The sequence below is a fragment of the Xyrauchen texanus genome, chromosome 28, assembly GCF_025860055.1.
Source record: "Xyrauchen texanus isolate HMW12.3.18 chromosome 28, RBS_HiC_50CHRs, whole genome shotgun sequence".
NCBI lineage: Eukaryota > Metazoa > Chordata > Actinopteri > Cypriniformes > Catostomidae > Xyrauchen > Xyrauchen texanus.
In genome coordinates, this window is record NC_068303.1 from 41,711,009 (window position 1) to 41,726,102 (window position 15,094).

The window sequence follows — 15,094 nt, forward strand, 5'->3', positions numbered from 1 at the left end:
CAGAGCTTGTTGTCCAGAGACTGAACATTTGCCAGTAGTATACTGGGTAGCGGGGGTCGATTTGTGCAACGTCTTACTCTGATGAGAACGCCGGCTCTTTTTCCCTTTTTCATTCTGCGTTTCCGTGGCCGGGCAGCCCAGACAAAGGGCTCAGCAGGCGTGTTTGTAAACAGCGGGTCGGCATTGAGGAATTTGAAGTCCGGTTTACGGTGTAATTGTAGAACCAATGTCCAAAAGCGTTTGTCTGTCGTATACGATAAGACCAAAAAAAAAGAAAACTGTAAACAAACAATAAACTGCTGTGTTTTGTCGGAGTTCACAATGCAGCAGCCATACTCTGCGCCATCTTGAGTCAATTGCAACTATGACTGCATGATTGCAACTAGTGTAAAATAAACTTTATTTCGCTTTTTTAAGATGAGAGGTGTACCTTCAACAGATGATGCTTTTTTCAGTGTTCAGATTTGCTGACAAAGTATGCCTTTATGCATTAATTTTCATGCTAAATCAAAACATAATTAAGAAAAACACAACTAATTGTTTACATTTCAATGGCCTTTAAAAATATAGGTAAGATTCAACAAACGTCTGACAACCAACGTGTGTTTATATATATATATATATATATATATATATATATATATATATATATATATATATATATATATATATATATATATTATAATTTTACAGACCTAAATTTATTTTTAGAGAAAGTATTCACTTTCTTTGAGATAAATGACTTTTAAGAGTCGAGATATTTTTCGGGTCAAATTAAATTACATTATAAAAGTGGTATCACAAGCTGTGCCTCTTTTGAAAGGATGCGTCCTCCGGAGCATCGATGGCGTATGCGACCGACAAATGCGACCTCCGGAAGACGCATCCTAAACGAGACAGCCACAACAAAACTCTTAATTTAGAACCTTGTGAAATTTTACTTTGTTTTCAAACCCCATATTTTTCTGAAAAACAAAATTACATTATTCATCTGAAATATTAGGCAAAGTTTTATATTCATAAGACAAAAACAACTCAAAAGAAACCCTCATATATTAACAAAATAAAAAAAAAAAAAGAGAATGAGAGAGAGAAAGACAGCCAGAAAATGCGGTACGCAGTGGGGGAGGTCATGTGACTCGGCCAGTTCGTCACGACGCACAGCGATTTGGCGTCACGTCACGCGTGGTGCGTACGCGGCGGAATTGGAAGTGAAGATGGCGGACGAGGAGGCCGAGCTGGACCCTGGCGAGCGGAGCGACACTTCCAGCGCTTTAAACGCGCTCTCTACGCGACTGGAGGACACAGTATCTGCTCTGAAAAACAGCCACAAGTCTCCTGCTGAGAGCGAGTCACAGTACTGCTATGAGTTCTGTCAGGTAAGCGCAGATTGTCCTTTGACACAATGCTTTTCAGCAGCGCGCGCGCACACACACACACACACACACACACACACACACACACACACACACACACACACACACACACACACACACACACACACACACACGACTGGAATGCAGTAATCTTGTTTACAGAAACGGATGATTTGCGATATACAACAAATGTTTTATATCTTGGTACGTCTCTAGCGGTTCTGACGATTATTTTGCGTCGTATTTGGCTCTTTCGGTTACTCTGCATCACACATAAAACTGTAAACGAGCAGAATCAAAGCCATCATCGTTCACACACTGCACATTACAGTCATCATTCACAAACTGCACATTACCATTATATCATCATCATCATCATTCACACACTGCACATTACCATTATATCATCATTATCAATTTATCATCATTCACACACTGCACATTACCATCATATCATCATCATTCACAAACTGCACATTACCATTACATCATCATTATCAATTTATCGTCATTCACAAACTGCACATTACCATCATATCATCATCATTATTCACAAATTGCACATTACCATGATATCATCATTATCAATTTATCGTCATTCACAAACTGCACATTACCATCATATCATCATCATTCACAAACTGCACATTACCATTATATCATCATTATCAATTTATAGTCATTCACAAACTGCACATTACCATCATATCATTCACAAACTGCACATTACCATCATATCATCATCATTATTCACAAATTGCACATTACCATTATATCATCATCATTCGCAAACTGCACATTACCATCATATCATCATCATTATTAACAAATTGCACATTACCATTATATCATCGTCATTCGCAAACTGCACATTACCATCATCGTCATGCGCACACACTGCACACTACCATCATCGTCATGCGCACACACTGCACACTACCATCATCGTCATGCACAATACCATCATCGTCATGCGCATACACTTCACACTACCATCATCGTCATGCACACACACTGCACACTACCATCATCGTCATGCGCACACACTGCACACTACCATCATCGTCATGCGCACACACTGCACACTACCATCATCGTCATGCACAATACCATCATCGTCATGCGCACACACTGCACACTACCATCATCGTCATGCGCACACACTGCACACTACCATCATCGTCATGCGCACACTGCACACTACCATCATCGTCATGCACAATACCATCATCGTCATGCGCATACACTTCACACTACCATCATCGTCATGCACACACACTGCACACTACCATCATCGTCATGCGCACACACTGCACACTACCATCATCGTCATGCGCACACACTGCACACTACCATCATCGTCATGCACAATACCATCATCGTCATGCGCATACACTTCACACTACCATCATCGTCATGCACACACACTGCACACTACCATCATCGTCATGCGCACACACTGCACACTACCATCATCGTCATGCGCACACACTGCACACTACCATCATCGTCATGCACAATACCATCATCGTCATGCGCACACACTGCACATTACCATCATATCATCATCATTCACAAACTGCACATTACCATTACATCATCATTATCAATTTATCGTCATTCACAAACTGCACATTACCATCATATCATCATCATTATTCACAAATTGCACATTACCATGATATCATCATTATCAATTTATCGTCATTCACAAACTGCACATTACCATCATATCATCATCATTATTCACAAATTGCACATTACCATGATATCATCATTATCAATTTATCGTCATTCACAAACTGCACATTACCATCATATCATCGTCATTCGCAAACTGCACATTACCATCATCGTCATGCGCACACACTGCACACTACCATCATCGTCATGCGCACACACTGCACACTACCATCATCGTCATGCACAATACCATCATCGTCATGCGCATACACTTCACACTACCATCATCGTCATGCACACACACTGCACACTACCATCATCGTCATGCGCACACACTGCACACTACCATCATCGTCATGCGCACACACTGCACACTACCATCATCGTCATGCACACTACCATCATCGTCATGCGCACACACTGCACACTACCATCATCGTCATGCGCACACACTGCACACTACCATCATCGTCATGCGCACACTGCACACTACCATCATCGCCATGCACAATACCATCATCGTCATGCGCATACACTTCACACTACCATCATCGTCATGCACACACACTGCACACTACCATCATCGTCATGCACACACACTGCACACTACCATCATCGTCATGCGCACACACTGCACACTACCATCATCGTCATGCGCACACACTGCACACTACCATCATCGTCATGCACAATACCATCATCGTCATGCGCACACACTGCACACTACCATCATCGTCATGCGCACACACTGCACACTACCATCATCGTCATGCGCACACTGCACACTACCATCATCGCCATGCACAATACCATCATCGTCATGCGCATACACTTCACACTACCATCATCGTCATGCACACACACTGCACACTACCGTCATCGTCATGCGCACACACTGCACACTACCGTCATCGTCATGCGCACACACTGCACACTACCGTCATCGTCATGCGCACACACTGCACACTACCGTCATCGTCATGCGCACACACTGCACACTACCGTCATCGTCATGCGCACACACTGCACACTACCATCATCGTCATGCGCACACACTGCACACTACCATCATCGTCATGCACACATTGCACACTACCATCATCGTCATGCGCACACACTGCCATCATCGTCATGCGCACACACTGCCATCATCGTCATGCGCACACACTGCCATCATCGTCATGCGCACACACTGCATCATGCGCACACACTGCCATCATCGTCATGCGCACACACTGCCATCATCGTCATGCACACACTGCACACTGCCATCATCATCATGCACACACTGCACACTACCATCATCGTCATGCACACACTGCACACTACCATCATCATCAAGCACAATACCATCATCGTCATGTGCACACTGCCATCATCGTCATGCACAATACCATCATCGTCAAGCACAATACCATCATCGTCATGCGCATACACTGCACACTACCATCATCGTCATGCACAATACCATCATCATCATGCGCACACACTGCACACTACCATCATCGGCATGCGCACACACTGCACACTACCATCATCGGCATGCACACACTGCACACTACCATCATCGGCATGCGCACACACTGCACACTACCATCATCGGCATGCGCACACACTGCACACTACCATCATCGTCATGCACACACTGCACATTACCAACATCGTCATGCGCAAACATTGCACACTACCATCATCGTCATGCGCACACTGCACACTACCATCATCGTCATGCGCACGCTGCACACTACCATCATCGTCATGCGCACGCTGCACACTACCATCATCGTCATGCGCACACTGCACACTACCATCATCGTCATGCACACTACCATCATCGTCATGCACAATACCACAGGGTTTCCGTTGTCCGGTAATTACCGGACATTGGCCGGTAAAAAAATTAAATGTCCGACAAAATTAAATCTCTCAGGTCAAATTGTCCGATTAAAATTGCCTAATAATCCCGCTAACACAATCTGAATTTGAGAATAAGCCTAAAATGTATAAAGCAAAAATACACCGATCTCTTGCTATGTTATAAAGGAACAGGCTCTATCGTTTGAAAGTTATGAAACAACATCGCATGCTGCATTTCAAATAAAGCGCACGCCTAAAACGGCTGCAATATAGACCTAAACAACGAACGATTGAGTGAGACGTTTCAAATATTGCCAGGCCCAGGCAGACTAGCTTTAAAAGCTTTTTTCAGAGGCCAGACGATGGTGAATCAGGAACATCTCATTATAGATAGATCAGTGCTTCTAATCCGCAGCATTCGTGCAGTTTTTTTCTCTATCATCAAAACTGAATAGCCTATGTTCATCAGTGCATGGTTACAGTCTATATCAAGCAGGGACACGCTTTGTGTGCATTTTATTTTGTGATTTCACCGAATTAATATAGAGTCTCCAGAACGGCGTTAGATTGAAACGCCGTCCTAGTGAAGATTGCGCAACTCGCGCAGCGCGTCGCCCTTGCAACTGATAGCAGCGGACACGAAGCTCAGCTTGATTTCAAAAACAACAGATTTTAGCGCTAGATCTCTTATTTAATAACGGACTAAATGAATGATCTGCTAGTTAACTGGAGATGTTTTATTTATTTGTATTAGGTACATCCGTGCCTCAATGTTTCAAAAAGTGAATGTGTGTGAAACCACAGTAAAAAACAATTGGCGTTGATTGATGCCAATCGGACGTTCATGTTTTTTTTCATCTATTTGAAAGTTAAGATAATAATAATATGTTGCATTCTATACGGCCTGATTATGTAATTTTTTAAGTTACATAGACTGCCTCCAGTTTTCCTCAACTTGACTAATTAAGAGCCGATATATTTGACCGGCATATCATCAAAATGTCCGTAAAACGAAACCTCGTGACCGGCACCATTTTTTTCTAGCGGAAACTCTGCAATACCATCATCGTCAAGCACAATACCATCATCGTCAAGCACAATACCATCATCGTCATGCACAATACCATCATCGTCATGCACACTACCATCATCGTCATGCACACTACCATCATCGTCATGCACAATACCATCATCGTCATGCACAATACCATCATCGTCATGCACACACTGCACATTACCATCATCGTCATGCGCACACCGCACATTACCATCATCGTCATGCGCACACCGCACATTACCATCATCGTCATGCGCACACCGCACATTACCATCATCGTCATGCGCACACCGCACATTACCATCATCGTCATGCGCACACCGCACATTACCATCATCGTCATGCGCACACACTGCACACTACCATCATCGTCATGCATGCACACTACCATCATGGTCATGCGTGCACACTGCACATTACCATCATCGTCATGCGTGCACACTGCACATTACCATCATCGTCATGCACATTACCATCATCGTCATGCACATTACCATCATCGTCATGCACACACTGCACATTACCATCATCGTCATGCAAATTACCATCATCGTCATGCGCACATACTGCACACTACCATCATCGTCATGCACATTACCATCATCGTCATGCGTGCACACTGCACATTACCATCATCGTCATGCGTGCACACTGCACATTACCATCATCGTCATGCACATTACCATCATCGTCATGCACACACTGCACATTACCATCATCGTCATGCACACACACTGCACACTACCATCATCATCATGCAAATTACCATCATCGTCATGCGCACATACTGCACACTACCATCATCGTCATGCGCACACACTGCACACTACCATCATCGTCATGCGCACACACAGCACACTACCATCATCGTCATGCACATTACCATCATCGTCATGCGCACACACTGCACAATACCATCATCGTCATGCGCACATACTGCACACTACCATCATCGTCATGCGCGCGCACTGCCGTCATCGTCATGCACGCACACTGCCGTCATCGTCATGCGCCCACACTACCGTCATCGTCATGCACACTTGGCACATTACCATTATATGCATTCATCTGATATTCACTGCACAACTTCTATCAGATCAATGTGCGTTGATAAATCCCTCAAGCCTAAATTTAAGATAAAAAGCAATTAAATACTTATTGTTTTAATGAATCTCTCTATATACACTGGTAGACAAAAGTTTGGACAGGTTTTGCTGTTTAGGAAGGAAATTGGTACATGAATTCAGCAAAAGAGCATTCAACTGATCTCAATGTATAGTCAGCAATACTGATCCTGAAACGCAGCACAATTACCTTTTGAAAAGTAATTTTTTATCAAAGCTAGACAGCAGCCATCACTCCAACACCTTATCCTTGAGTAATCATGCTAATTTGGTTCATTCTTTTAAATGAAGCTGAACATTGAGTTGCTACAGTATGTAATAGTCTGGCATGTCTTTAGGTCAATATTAGGTCATAAATGGAAAAAGAGAAACCGATTTCTCTAGAGACTCATCAGTCAATCATTGTTTTGAGGAATGAAGGCTGTACAATGCTTGAAATTGCCAAAAAAAACCTGAAGATTTCATACAAAGGTGTACACTGCAGTCTTCAAAGACAAAGAACAACTGGCTCTAACAAGGACAGAAAGAGATGTGGAAGACCAGATGTACAACTAAACAAGATAAGTACATCAGAGTCTCTAGTTGGAGAATTAAATGCCTCACATGTCCTCCGCTGACAGCTTCATTGAATTCTACCCACTCAACACCAGTTTCATGTACAACAGTAAAGAGAAGACTCTTATGGGAAGAATTGCAAAGAAAAAGCCACTTTTGAAACAGAAAAACAAAAATAAATGCTTGGAGAACACCAACATTGGACAACAGATAATTGGAAAAGAGTGTTATGGATCTTAACCCCATTGAGCTTTTGTGCGATCAGCTAGACTGTAAGGTGCGCGAGAAGTGCCCGACACATCTATGACAAATGCTACAGGAAGTGTGGGGTGAAATGTCACCTGAGTATCTGGACAAACTGACAGCTAGAATGTCAAGCATCTGCAAAGCTGTCATTGCTGCATGTGGAGGATTTTTGGTTGAGAACTCTTTGAAGTTTAAGGAGTTCTGAATATTTTCTCCAAATTGTAATAGTAATTTACCATGTTATTAATGTCCTGACCATACATTGTGATCAGTTGAATGCCACTTTGGTGAATAAAAGTACCAATTTCTTTCATAAGATCAAAATATAAACATTATTCCAAACTTTTTGCCACCAGTGTGTCTCTATCTATCGTAAAATATATTTTGTATTCAAGTTGTGGTAATGATCAGTATCGGATGTTTTGGAATGCCTGAATCAACCTATTATTATCAGTGTGTTATTTTCTTTGACTGTGTTTCCTGTTTAATAATTTTTGCTATATATTGAGGGGTCTTGTTTTTTTAGGGTGGTGGTCTACTGACCTACATTTCGTGATTTTTTTTTTCCCCCCATCTCATCAGTGTAATATAAGACAATAATCTTTCCTCTTCTCATGTACCTCTATCTCTGAATAATATTGAATGGTGGTAGGCTGGTGATTAAGGAAGTGGGCTGTTGCAGTTTCAATCGCAGGTAGATTTGCGCTCTTATTTTGTTCCTGGGTACTGTTAGTGTGCTGTCCTTTGTTTTGGATTAAGACCATTTGCTAAATTACAAATCAATTGAGTAACTCCTGTAATTCACAGAATAATAAAAATGTACTCCCCCTCATAACACAAGGATAATTGACAGACTGTTAAGTCCCCAGTATGTTCACAGCCAAGTTCTTCTTCATTCAGAGGTAAAAAGAAGTTCAAAACTGTATACTGTTCCCGAACATTCAGACACCAGCTGTGGAAGGTGTTTAGAAGTACATTTAAAGATGAGGACACTCGGTTAAACTTTAACACATTTGAATGTCACATTAGTTATCAATGACTTTATGCCTCATTCTTGGAGTAGAATTCACACTAGCTTAGTAAAAGTAGTTGTTTTAACCATGTTATGATGATCTAAAGTAGGGCTGTCAACATGGCTAAAAAAAAAGTACATTTACATTTTTACTTAAATATTACCAAAGTTCAAATTAAATTAGAATTTGAAAGACATTTAAGGTAGGAGTGTAACGATGCATCGATCCAATGACCAACGTTCCAATGTTATCGATACATCGCGTAAATATCGATAGACATTTTAAGATGCACCTTTATTTCAATGCTCTCTTGTCAGCCATGTCCGTACGCATTTCCGTCAGGCGATGAAGCAACCATATTACATTCATTTGACTTTGAGCACTAAATACGCTTTTCATGTGGGGCAGGGATGTGTGCAAGATCTTTGAAGCCAAATTGTGCTCTGCTATCCATGTACGCATGTCAACCGGGCTTCTGTGAAATGTGAGTTCTCTTACGAGAGGTTCTCTCGTATTGCGTAAGCTAGCTTACGCTACGGGAAAGATTAATCTTTTCTGAGATATTGAAGCCAAAAAATTATCCTTAATTTTTGTATCCATTGTCAACGTAGTGCGGCAGCTGCAGACCTTGAGCGGGCTAGCTAGCGAGCTCATAGGTTGCTCTGCGGCAACTGCTGCAGCCTATAGACGAGCTTGGGCGAACTCTCATCCATTGAGAGGCGTCCGCGCGCTCACTGCATCAAAGCCCGCCAAAATGGGCGTGACTTGAGTGCATATAAGCGTAGTTCGTAGGCTGGAACCCTGATTTTCATCTCTTCAGCGAAGCTCTTCGCGATCGCTGACCTGGAAGCCGCGTCGCCGTTCGAGGGGCATCAAGCAAGCGTGGACAGCGCTAGAAGAAGCCGGCCGCCTCAGCCACCTTCAGCCATCCTGCGAAGCTACGCCATCCGACGACGTATCCTTTTATTCAGCAAGCTAGTTCTCACTGAACTATTCACAAAAGAGTACGAGCGTCTTTTCAAGATGCCTCGCTCCACTTGCGCCTCATGTCGCGCCCTTCTCAGCACAGGAGACCGCCACATCATCTGCGCTCTCTGCCTGGGACTGGGGCACGCAGAGCTCGCCCTCACTGAGGGCGGATGCGATTTCTGCAAGGAGCTACCGATGTCGACCCTGCGGGCTCGACTCAGCGCTCAAAGCAGAAACCGCCGGCCGACTTACCTTCAGCCTCGCGAGGAAGAAGCGCCGCTCACAAAGGCTGCCGGAAACTGTGGTTGAAGCGACTGCCTCGCCGAGCCTCTCCCTTGAGCATCGCTTTCACCCTCCCGCCCCGGACGCCGCGAGTTGCCACCGAGCGGCCGCGACTGCTGCCATCTCGGATGATGAGGCGGAGGATAAGGGCCGCTGTTCCATCATGGCTTCGGACAGCGAGGAGTGGTCAGGCTCCCAAGCCTCCTCCTCGCCCAGGAATACAGCAGGACCCGCGCCGAGTCGAGGGGAGTTAACACGCCTCCTCACACAGGCCGCCGACCGCCTCGGGCTCGAGTGGTCACCGCCCCTGAGCAGGCACCCAACAGACTCGGCGGCTGCTTTCTTCAAAACCATCGCCGCTCTACACCCGCGGCCGGGCCGCCCCTTCCTGCCGGAATTACACACGGAGCTTGCAAAGTCGTGGAACGCTCCTTTTTCAGCCAGGTCCCGTTCCCACGTCTCCACCTCTCTCGCGTCGGTGGACGGCGCCACTGAGAGAGGCTACACCTCCATCCCCCCGGTCGAGGACTCGGTAGCAGCACACCTTTGTCCGCCCTCCGCGAGATGGCGTTCCAAGCCTGTGCTCCCGTCTAAGGCCTGCAGAGCGACTTCCGCCTATGTTGGCCACGCCTATTCCGCCGCCGGCCAAGCCGCATCTGCTCTGCACTCAATAGCCGTTTTACAGATCCTACAAGCAGACCTTCTTCGGGAGTGGGATGAGAAAGGCAGGCACCCAGAGGCTGTCACTGATCTACGAAGCGCAACAGACCTCGCCCTTCTAACTGTGACCGAGAGACACTTGTGGCTAACACTAGCCGACATGGGAGAAGCAGAGTGCTCCACGTTCCTCAACGCACCGCTCTCTCCGACCGGTCTCTTCGGCTCCGCGGTGAGTGGCATTGTTGACCGCTTCTCAGAAGTCCAGAAAGCCACCCAAGCCATGAACCTCTTCCTGCCGCGTCGCGCTAGCTCCTCTGCAGGCCGCTCATGTGATCAGCCTCCTGCACGAGCCTCTTCACAGCGCCCAGTTCAACAAACTCAGACTTCTCAGCGTCGACAGGGTGGCCGCCCTCGATCGCGCTCAGACAGCCGCCGCAGACCACCGCCCCCCGCGGGCCTCGATCTAAGGTAACGCTGAAACCCGAGCAGCCGAAGTCTTCCTAACTGTGTTGAACAAACGACGGCTCAGTCCCGCCACGGCCGGACCACCGTCAAAGCTTCGCCCCGTCAGTCCCCTTCTCTCAGGCTACTGCAGTGGTGAATTTAGCAGCCAACAAGCCGGTGACACTGCCCGCTTGCCTGCACCCAAACGCCGTGGCGACCCAAATAAATCTTGTAAAGAGCAAACATGTCTTATGTGTAGAAAATGTGCCCACAACCCAGTGTTCACCCCTACACACAAGCATAACACATCCCGTGCCCCTATCAGAGCACGCTCTCATAAAGCGGTTACGAACCGCTCGAGCGCTAGAGTCAATGAAGGCTCCCACGAATACGTGCGCGCGCCCATTCTCTGCCCGTTCTGTCACACGACCAGCCCTATGTGTAGAAAATGTGCCCACAACCCAGTGTTCACCACTACACACAAGCACTGCATGTCTCGTGTCCCCACCAGAGCACGCTCACATAAAGCGGTTACGAACCGCTCGAGCGCTAGAGTCAATAAATGCGCCCACGAATACGTGCGCGCGCCCATTCTCTGCCCGCTCTGTTACGCGGCCAGCAAACATTCCTCTGTGTAAGTCCCGTGCCCATGACTGCTTGCGCATCACGTAACAGATGTGACTCTTTCCCCATTCATTCCAATCGGGAAGTCACTCACAAAACAGCCTGTTCATGCTGTCTGCGAGCAATCATACATAAACACACTAAACGCACTCACACATTTTGTTCAGCACTCTGTGTGCGGCAATCAGAGTGAATTGGCCATTCACCCTCTAGCGTTACGCTTCAAAGCGTTGGAAGCTATTCCAGGGATATCCAAGTGGGTGTTAAGCACAATACAACAGGGCTATTTGCTACAGTTCGATCGCCGCCCTCCTCGCTTCAGAGCGTGGCTCGAAACCACTGTGAACACGGAAGCAGCGTGCGTGCTTCGTTCAGAAATAGCAAGCCATCTGTGCAAAAGGGCCATAGAGAAAGTGCCACCCTCTCTGAGCGAGTCGGGGCTTTGCAGCCGTTATTTTCTTGTTCCCAAGAAAGACGGCGGCCTCAGACCCATATTAGATCTCAGTGTTTTGAACAAGGTGCTTGCAAAAAGACCGTTCAAAATGCTTACAATCAGGAAACTCCTCGCGCATGATGCGCCAGGGGACTGGTTTATTTCTCTCGATCTGAAAGATGCATACTTTCAGATTCAGATAAATCCCCGTCACAGGCCATTCTTGAGATTCGCCGACGGCCAGGTTTATCAATACACCGTCCTTCCGCTCGCCTGTCCTTAGCACCTCGTACTTTCACGAAGTGCATGGATGCGGCGCTCGCACTCCCTGCGGAGTCAGGGTTTGCGAATTTTGAACTATTTGGACGACTGGCTGATTATGGCACAGTCACATATGGAGCTTCTGTCTCACAGAGCAGTTCTCCTCAGCCATCTGAACAGTTTGGGTCTTGCATTCAATTGGACCAAGAGCTCACTACAGCCCAGTCAGACAATTTCCTTCCTTGGAATAGAACTAGACTCCGTGGCAATGACGGCTCGCTTATCTACACAGCGCGCGCGCCGTGTTCAGCGACTAGCTGCATCTTTTCAGATGAACAGCCTCACGCCTCTGAAGAAATTCCAGAGAGTGCTAGGTTACATGGCCTCAGCCGCAGCAGTACTTCAGCTGGGTTTACTGCACATGCGCCCACTTCAGCATTGGCTAAACACCTGTGCATGTCGCCGGGCTTGGGCCACAGGCCGCCAGCCCATCAAGGTGACTCAGACCTGTATTTCAGCTCTGCAGCCCTGGACAGTGGCCGAATGTTATCAGCGGGGAGTGACAATGGGAGCTGTATCTTGCTGAAAAGTCATCTCGACAGACGCGTCCAACACGGGTTGGGTGCGGTCTGCGCGGGCTCTCCGGTTTTCGGCCTATGGTCAGTTCAGGAAAAGCTCCTTCACATAAATTGTCTGGAAATGATAGCGGTCGAGTACGCGCTCGTGCGCTTTCTCCCGGTCATTCAGGGTCACCACGTCCTGGTCCGTTCGGACAACAGATCTGTGGTATCCTACCTAAACCGTCAGGGCGGTGTCAGATCCAGGAACCTATTCCATCTGACGAAACGCATACTGAGTTGGTCCCAGTGCCACCTGCGCTCGCTGAGGGCGACGCACGTGCCAGGCCACCTGAACGACGGCCCGGACAGACTGTCCAGAGACAATATTCCCCCAGGGGAATGGTCCCTGCACGCTCAACAGTCCAGATGTTATGGCACCTATTCGGCAGAGCAGAGATAAACCTCTTTGCGTCCAAAGAGAACTCTCACTGCCCAATATTTTTCTCAAAGCGAGGACGCGCTGGCCCAGGAGCTGGCCCAGATGCCCGCTTTACACCTTCCCTCGCGTCTCGCTATTGCCACAGGTAATGCAGAGGATCAGGGAAACGCGTCACTCGGTGCTCCTCATAGCCCCGCGTTGGGAGAATCAGACATGGTTCCCGGAGCTTACGCAGCTGTCACTGACAGCGCCGTGGCCCATCCCAGTGAGAGCAGATCTCCTCTCTCAAGCTCGCGGCACAATCTGGCATCCCCACCCAGAGCGGTGAGTGATCAACGACTACCCGTCGCTCTGCCAGAAGGAGTAATAAACACCATCATACACGCTAGAGCCCCTTCCACGAGAAGACTCTATGCGTCAAAATGGTCTGTGTTCTCAAAATGGTGCACCGACAGAGACCTGGACCCGCGGACATGTGGGGTGCTCGTATTTCTACAAGAGCTGCTGGATAAGGGCAGATCCCCATCCACGCTCAAAGTGTATGTGGCGGCCGTTGCGGCGTTCGCTGAACCCCTGCACGGCCAGTCATGGGGTAAAAACGAGCTGGTCATCCGGCTTCCTCAGGGAGCTAGAAGGATGAACCCCAGCGCCTCCATCGGTTCCTATCTGGGATCTTTCTATAGTTCTCGAAACTGTTAAAGCCCCCCCTTTCGAACCACTTCAATCCGTGGATTTGAAATTCCTTTCACTCAAAATCGTTTTTCTGACTGCCCTGTCATCAGTCAAACGTGTGGGAGACCTTCACGCGCTGTCTGTCAGCGGTGCGTGTCTTGAGTTTGGACCAAGTGACTCCAAGGTCATTTTAAAGCCTAGACACGGCTATGTTCCCAAGGTGATCGGTACTCCTTTCAGAGCACAGGTCATTTCCCTATCGGCGCTGCCAGCATCCGATAACAAACGCGACGCTAATCTCCTTTGCCCGGTCAGAGCACTGAGATTGTATACTGCGCGCTCCGCCGCTTTCAGACGCTCTGAGCAGCTTTTCGTTTCGTTCGGAGGGCGCACCAAAGGTCTCGCCGCCTCGAAACAGACACTGTCTAGATGGATAGTGGACGCTATTGCTGCCGCATACGCGTCAAAAGACCTGCCATGCCCGTTGGGCTTTAGGGCTCACTCCACTAGAGGCATGGCATCCTCGTGGGCATGGTCCAGCGGGATTTCCATTCACGACATATGTGTGGCAGCGGGATGGACTTCCCCCTCCACCTTTGTCAGATTTTACGATATGGAAGTGCCCGCTCTGCAGGCAAAACTACTAGCGGTTTAATACGCTACAGCTCAACTGGTGAGCTGCACTGATGGGACACATTCCACATAGACCGGCACCGCCGCTCTGTCGTTCCCTTCCCACTATGTGCTTATGTATTACACAATCAATGACCCGCATTCTTGCCGGCCAGATATTATTTCCCCACTCATAAGGGCTCCCCCGGGTCCCCCCTTAATTCCCT

General features: G+C 47.2%; 1 protein-coding gene across 1 annotated transcript in view; it reads left to right on the forward strand.

Annotated features, from left to right (window-relative positions):
• The first annotated feature begins 1,217 nt into the window (after positions 1 to 1,217).
• LOC127621767 (zinc finger protein 292-like) overlaps positions 1,218 to 15,094 on the forward strand; it is a 59,955-nt gene continuing 46,078 nt past the window's right edge. Inside the window, exon 1 of the mRNA XM_052095489.1 lies at positions 1,218 to 1,379. Coding sequence (XP_051951449.1) covers positions 1,218 to 1,379 — 162 coding nt within the window. The remainder of the gene's footprint in view (positions 1,380 to 15,094) is intronic.